The sequence below is a fragment of the Castanea sativa genome, chromosome 5 (genome assembly GCF_040712315.1).
Source record: "Castanea sativa cultivar Marrone di Chiusa Pesio chromosome 5, ASM4071231v1".
In the NCBI taxonomy this organism is placed as follows: Eukaryota; Viridiplantae; Streptophyta; class Magnoliopsida; order Fagales; family Fagaceae; genus Castanea; species Castanea sativa.
Window position 1 is genome coordinate 67,726,241 of NC_134017.1, and position 7,691 is coordinate 67,733,931.

Here is a 7,691-nt window from a genome sequence, read left to right on the forward strand (position 1 = left end):
TGAAATATAAAGAAAGCAATCAGTTGGTAGTAATAATACAAATAGGCTAATAGCTACGTCGTGTACATGAGGGAGCCAAGACAATGACTCAAAAATTTTGAACTTGGAAAATTATGAATACAGAATGGGTCAGCCAATGGAATTAATCCCCAAAAAAACATAAAATGAAATAGTCAGCTAATAGGCTGGGTCAAGCCAGTCAAAACCATTCAAATTCAACATTTTCCCGTATATGACCCAGTGTTATAGTTTGTTTCCAACACTATAAATAAGACCCAATGTGCCTCCAATCTTCATTCAAAACCTTTTCTTTCTACAACACAAATACACAAGATCCAAAAATATTCTTTCTGCAACACAAATACACAATAACCAAAGAGAAATAACCTCTCAATCAAATGGCTTCAGCTCTCCTTTTACCTTCTGCATCTTCTTCTTCTTGTTGTTCAAGGAGAATCCATGCCGCTATTCAAGTCCCAAAACTTCCAAAACTCTCTCTCTCAGTTCCAAAAATACCAAAGAGAAATCTAGGTGAGGAACTGAATATAAGAGACGGGTTCATAAACACAACCCCGGTAGAAAAGTTCAATGTCATCGATGATAGATCACACAGCCCTAGTTCTAAAGTTACCACTCAACTCTATGCCATCTTAGAGGCCGTAGCTGATAGAGTAGAGATGCACGCCAACGTTGGAGAGCAACGTGACAACTGGAACACCCTTCCTCTAAACTCCATCAACATGATAATTCTCACAGCTGCAACAATGGCTGGTGTTGCTGCAACTAGTGGCATTGGAATGCCTCTTTTGGCTTTGAAATTATCGTCTACTCTTTTGTATTCCGCAGCCACAGGAATGTTGCTTATAATGAACAAAATTCAACCTTCACAACTTGCCGAGGAGCAACGCAATGCTACAAGATTGTTCAAGCAGCTACAAAGCCAAATCCAAACCATGCTCGCCATTGGAACTCCAACTCAAGAAGATGTGAAGGAGGTGATGGAAAAGGTTTTGGCTCTTGACAAAGCCTACCCACTTCCCTTGCTTGGTGCAATGCTTGAAAAATTCCCAGCAAAGTTTGAGCCAGCTGTTTGGTGGCCTAAAAATCAAGTACTACAAAAGAAAAATTTTTCACATGAAGGAAAACAATGTAACAACGGATGGAGTGAGGAACTTGAAATGGAAATGCGAGAGATCATTAAGGTGGTGGAGAGAAAAGACATAGAGGAATATGTAAGACTTGGCAACTTGTTGTTGAAAATCAACAAGACTTTAGCCATCTCAGGTCCTTTACTCACGGGCATAGCAGCCTTTGGCTCAGCTTTTATTGGTAATGGATCATGGGGACCAATAGTAGCAGTGGCTGCTGGGGCTTTAGCTAGCACAGTTAATGCTTTTGAGCATGGTGCACAAGTTGGCATGGTGATTGAGATGTATAGAAACTGTGGAGGATTTTTCCAGCTATTGCAAGAATCAATTGAAGCCACACTTGAGGAAAAAGATTTGGAGAAAAGAGAAAATGGGGAACTGTTTGAAATGAAGGTGGCTATGAAACTTGGAAGAAGCTTATCACAACTCAGAGAACTTGCTAAAAAGTCAGCTTCTTCCCGTGTAGACGAATTCGCAAGCAAGCTTTTCTAGTTCTGGATCTTGTAATTAATCAAATTCTTTGATCTGATAATTGTTTATAACTTAATTAATTCATTGTAGAATCTTTTAACATAGAAAAAAATGTCAGTTCTCAAATTTTATATATCAGCTACTTGTGAAAGAAGAGTTTGTAAAATAAAATGTACGTATTTCTTAGTTTCTCGATCACTTAATTGAACTCTTTGATTTGCCAAATGATTATAATTTATTTTACTCTTTGTACAATGTTCTAACATTGAAAAAATGCGCCTTCAAAAAAAAAACATTGAAAAAATGCTAATTCTCAAATTTTATATTAGCTACTTGTGCAAAAAGATTTTCTAAAAGAATATATATATTTTTTTGGTTTCTTGCATATAATAACTTGAATATATATCCTATTACAAGGTGTTGAAAATCGAAGTTGCACAAACAAATAACTTCACGACCGTACCACAATAGAGATAAAAAATATGTTGTTGAAAAAGTAATTCTATGTAGATTAGTTGAATATTTAGTAGACTATTCAAGACAGGAGGTCAAAAAGTTGCACAGGCTTAGATTATTTGAAAAGTCTTAGTTTATATTGTTTTATTATGTTGAATAGTTGGTTACGAAATTGGAGATGGCTCAACTGAAACTTCCGGTCACCACCGCCACTTTCCTTTTTTGCATCTCAGGCCAAAGAGTGAATAAACCAAAAATTCAATGAAAACCTATATATGGGTTGGATCAAAAAGTTATAATTAATGCCTCGGTCATATTGCCTCATGAATTCATAACAATAACTGAGAGGGGATATATATATATATGGAGAGGCAAATAGTTTTGCGACATTCAAAACACATAAATTACACAACAGAAGTTTTTGCCATGTTAAGCATGCTTTTCTTGTTTGGTTTTTCTTTTTTGGGAGACATAGTTATATTGAATTTTATATGTGTAATTAAGATGTCAATCGTGTGACTCAATATACATGCGTATGTGTATACTTATTTAATTATATATACATATTTTGAATCAAAATAATTTGTCTCACTATAAATAATTTATTTTATGTTCTATTAATCACAATATGCTATACATTCATTTTCTTTCTCTTATAAATCCACAAAAATATTTAATAAAAAAAAAAAAACTCAAATGCATGACAAGGGACGGAACCAGGATTCGAACTTGGGAGAGGCCAAAGCTAAAAACAATTTTTTTTTTATGAAAATAAAAATTAACATCTATTTCATATTCAACAAAATATATACTACATATAAAATAAATGTTTCTTAAACATTTGATATTATAAAAATGTCGACAAAGTATAACATACAAAATAAGTGTTCCTTAAACATCTCAACACATTTATCACAAACAGACAAACACAAGTTTATATATATTACTAATATTAGTCACATCATACAAAGTGATAAAGACAAAATTCACAAGTTCATATATACTACTAATATTAGCTACATCATACAAAGTGACAAAATCACGAAAAAAAATTTTTGATTAAACCAAAACAATCAGACCAAAAACTTTGGCCTCACAAAAAAGTCACTTAGCAATTGCTTGTGATCGAGTGGTTTTTACTTTAGAAAACCTCATGAATGTAAATATTCTCCTCCCTTAAAGTGCTGGAGCTTTAGAAGTATTTGATTTAAAAAAATTTAGTCAGCAAGTCTCTTAAAAAATTAATAATTTTTAAATTTTATGTTGACTTTAGTTATATATCTTACATTTACTTTTTATATATTTTATGTTCTTTTGACATAAACATAATATTCACTTCTCCCTTAACTACTTGACTTTTCAGGGTTGTTGATTTTCTCTTATATTCTGTCCTATTATTTTTTTTGCTTGAGAATCATTGTATTTTTAGTACTAACAAAATTTTATGTTGACCATAATTATTTATGGTAACCTTTTTGTTTCTCTTGATATAATATTCATTTCTCCTTTAAGATATATATGTATGTATTTATGTGGTTTTTAAAAAAAAAAATTATGCGTTTATATTCTTCTTGCTATCTATAAGAAATTGGTTAATATCACTTGTCTTATTGTTGAGATAGTGATTGTGGATGTCTTCCAAAATCCTACCTATAAAAATAATAATAATAGATACAAAAGAACTCAAGTTGCCTCTCATATAGAGTTGATGAGTTATGCTAGGTTTGGTTCATTGGGAGGCTTTTTGCCTTCACAAAAATAGCATTATTGTTGTGATGTAGGCAAATAAATTTTTAGAATTTCAGTGTATAGATGCTTTGTGGAAACTAGAAAGTTTCTCTATTTTTTGAAATATTGTTGTTATTATGATTGTTATATCCTGCTGTTTGAACTGTGGGCATCAATTTTGTGTTTCATTACTAAGAAAGTGTAGGAAAGTCAAAGGAAAAAAATGTTCCTAGTATAATTGTGTTCCTTTTGATCTTCTTGAAGGCAAGAGAGAAGCTGAACAACAGTTAGAGAAGCAAGTTGCCAAAAAGCAAAAGGGGGATGTGGGTGTAGAGTAGGCTCTTGTGAAGTATTCAGGGGTTATAGTTGCGTTCAAAACGCGGCTATAGTTGTGGGCTAAAGCTGCGTTTTAAAAACGTGGCCATAGTGATGGGCTGAAGCCGCGTTTTTAAAACGTGCCAATAGTCTTGGCCTAAAGCCGCATTTTAAAAACACGGCTTTAGCTCACAACTATGGCCGCATTTAAAAAAATGTGGCCATAAACACCTCAAGCCTATAGTTACGTATTTTAGGCCACGGTTGAAAACGCGGCTTAAAAAAACGCGGCTATAGACCAAATCGTCCTATAGCCATGTTTTTCTGAGCTATAGTCATGTTTTAAAAAAGCGGCTATGGAACCTTTTTTTTTGTAGTGCAATGACTAGTCTCACAAATTCACAATCACAATTCATTCCTAACATCCTAGTCCTACTATCCTAGTGTAATGGTCCCACTTTATGTCTTTATTATAGATAAAACCAAAACACACACAAAAAAAAAAAAAAAATTACAATCACTGAAACACTAACACAAGTGACCGGTCCACACAGAAAGACAAAAAGCCACAATTAGTCAATTACACAGTAGTCAATACCACAAACTATCCTACAGTCCACACAACACACCAGTCCATAAAAAGCCACAACTCACAAACACAACCACAGTTCTTTAAAAAAAAAAAAAAACACAAAGGACAGAGGGCTAAGGCAGAGCAATCAGCAATATGACAAAGACAAAAAAAACAAAAATATGAACTTGAGAGAGGAGAGAAATTTCTTACTGTGATTAAGGATTTGAGGAGCAGCAGCAGCAGCAGCAACACGCCAACACCAGATCAGCAGATCTGATCAAAGGAAAAGAACAGGCACAGCAGCAACAGTGATGGAGGTGTTAATGAGGATGAGTGGAGGAAGAGTGAGGATAGGGTAAAAATTTGGGAATTGTAATTTAGGTTCAGTCCATATTTATTTTTTATTTTGTAGTTTTTAGTTTGTCCTTTTTTTCTTATTGCATTTGTATACCAGTTTTTTTTTTTTTTAATTGGGGGCTATTAGGATGAAAATTTAAAATTTCAACACATACGTGTGTGTGTGTATATATATATATATATACTAGCTTTTTTGTGGTGGGGGGGGGGGGGGCAATGGCCCTCCCTGCCCTACTGTAGATCTGTCCCTGTGCATGACACACTGCAGTAAGTTAGTTATTAAAGCATAAAAGAAAACACAAAGAATGGTTTTTATTCCATATGTAGCGTGTGTTTTTATACATGTGTGTGCGTGTTTTTGTTAATTATTAGATGCATGAATTTGAGAATATATTCCACTTTATATTTTACAAACTATAGCTTGCCATGCGCCCTTTTTGTTTTCTTATAAACTAATCAAATTCTACAATGAAAAAAAAGATTAGAAACATTTATATATATATATATATATATATATATATATATATATATATATATATATATATATATATAGTTGATAGGTTTGGCGGCATGTAAAATGAAACACTAAAAGCAATTACATTAGTCCTGTCAAATTTTTCCGTCTATATTACACTAAAAACCTACTTTTCTATTTTACATTATTACTTTTCCAAAGTACCCACATCAGTTCATCTATTTTACAATCCCCTCTATTTAAATAATAGTATTTTTTTCAATTTTATATTTTTATTTTGTCCCTATCTTTATATGTTTTCTTTTATACTTATCTTTTTTTCTTTGTCCTTATCTCATCTCTCAGACCAATCTTTTGGCCCTCTTCAACTTCTTCTTCTTCCTTCCACAGTAATTTCTCCTTCTTCCTTTCAAGGTCATGGTCAGATCACCTCCCTCCACAAGCATCTTCTTCTTCTTTTTCCTCTCATGGTCAAATCACTTATCCACCACAAGCACCAATCTCCTGTTGGAGTGCACGACTACACCTAGAGTCCAGCCCACATGGAATTTTGTTTCAAGATTATGTGAATTAAATTAAAGATAACCCAAGCAATAAAGAAAATAGAAATCAACGGAAGCGAAAAAAAAATTCAATCAACAAGAACACCAAGAAATTACGTGAAAAAACCCTCCAGTGTAGAGAGAAAAATCACAGAACAAATCCGATCAATCCACTATAATAAAATAGAGATTACAACACTCAAGTTATACCCAAAATCTAAGTTCATAATAAATTGGAAAAATACAATAATATCTCTAGGAACAAATACAACCTCACCACAAAACCCGGTAGCAAGATCTTTAACTCTGAATACTTCAACTCTCTGTGATTGTAGTACCCACATAATCGTCCTAGAGAAAACCCTCAATTTATCTTCTTTGTGTGTCTTGAGCAAAAGAAAAATCACATTTTCTTTTTTCCCTCAATCTCACACAAAGCACTATTTTTTTTCCTTCAGTTGGCTTCAAAATTATGTTTCACTCTTCAGTCTATTTGAAACCCTCTCTATTCATTAAACCCACATACAAAGTTTTATATAAAAGCTTTTGCCGCCTACATTATTCCTAATATAATTAGGAATAGTATTCCTGTACTTGCAAACTACTTCGCCTATAGACGGGGATTTATTCCAACAAGTGGTATCAGAGCTAGTTTTGGTTGTCGGACGTGATTTTCTTGTGTTGAATTAAATGGATAATATGGATATGAATAGATTAAATTCACGATGTCAAATTATTCAATTTAGAAGCTGGTGATGGAGGATGTTCTTTACTGTAAATATTTGCATGACCCTATTGAGGGTGATAGTGCTAAGTTAAGGGAGATGTTTGATAAAGACTGGGAGAAGTTAAATAGAAAAACCATTGGATGTATTAGACAATGCATCGATGTAAGTGTGTTTCATCATGTATCTCAAGAGACTAATGTAAAAGCTCTTTGGGAAAAATTGAAGGATTTATACAAAAGAAAGACAGCTTAAAATAAAGCTTTTGTGGCTAGAAAGCTTGTGAATTTGAAGCTTAAGGAAGGGAGATCCATTGTCGAGCATTTGAGTGAGTTCCAAGACTTAGTGAATCAAATGGTTACAATGAAATTGATAATTGATGATAAGCTTCAAGCTTTATTACTTCTGAGTTCCTTGCCTGACAGTTGGAAGACTTTGGTGGTGTCACTTAGTAATTTGCTCCAAATGGTGTGCTACAACTTGCAATGGTCAACGATAGCTTGTTCAATAAAGAAACAAGAAGAAAAGACATAGATAAGGATAATGCACAAGCTCTTATCACAAAGAACAAGGAGAGGAGTAAGACTAGAAATTCTAAGGGGCATGGTAAATCCAAAAGTCAGTCAGAATTGAAAGGAAAATTCAAGTGTTTCTACTGTGACAAAGAAGGTCACATAAGAAAAAACTACAAGGCTTGGAAATAAACCAAAAGATGAAAAAAATCATAATAAGGCAAAAGAACAAAATAACATTGTTGTCTCGACAATTGAAGATGTGGTGCTCTCTGTAGGAGAAGATGAATGTTGCAATGTTTCATATCCTTATGTTGAATGGGTAATTGACTCAGCCTCTTCTTGTCATGTCACTCCAAGAAATGAGTTTTTTACTTTATACAAAGCA

The 7,691-nt window shown here is 33.4% G+C and overlaps 1 protein-coding gene across 1 annotated transcript; it reads left to right on the forward strand.

The window, feature by feature from the left end:
• The first annotated feature begins 323 nt into the window (after positions 1-323).
• Positions 324-1,838, forward strand: LOC142636967 (putative F-box protein At4g22030). The gene has a single exon (XM_075811255.1). The coding sequence runs from the start codon at positions 399-401 to the stop codon at positions 1,638-1,640; it is 1,242 nt and encodes a 413-aa protein (XP_075667370.1). The 5' UTR covers positions 324-398; the 3' UTR covers positions 1,641-1,838.
• Positions 1,839-7,691: the final 5,853 nt, after the last annotated feature.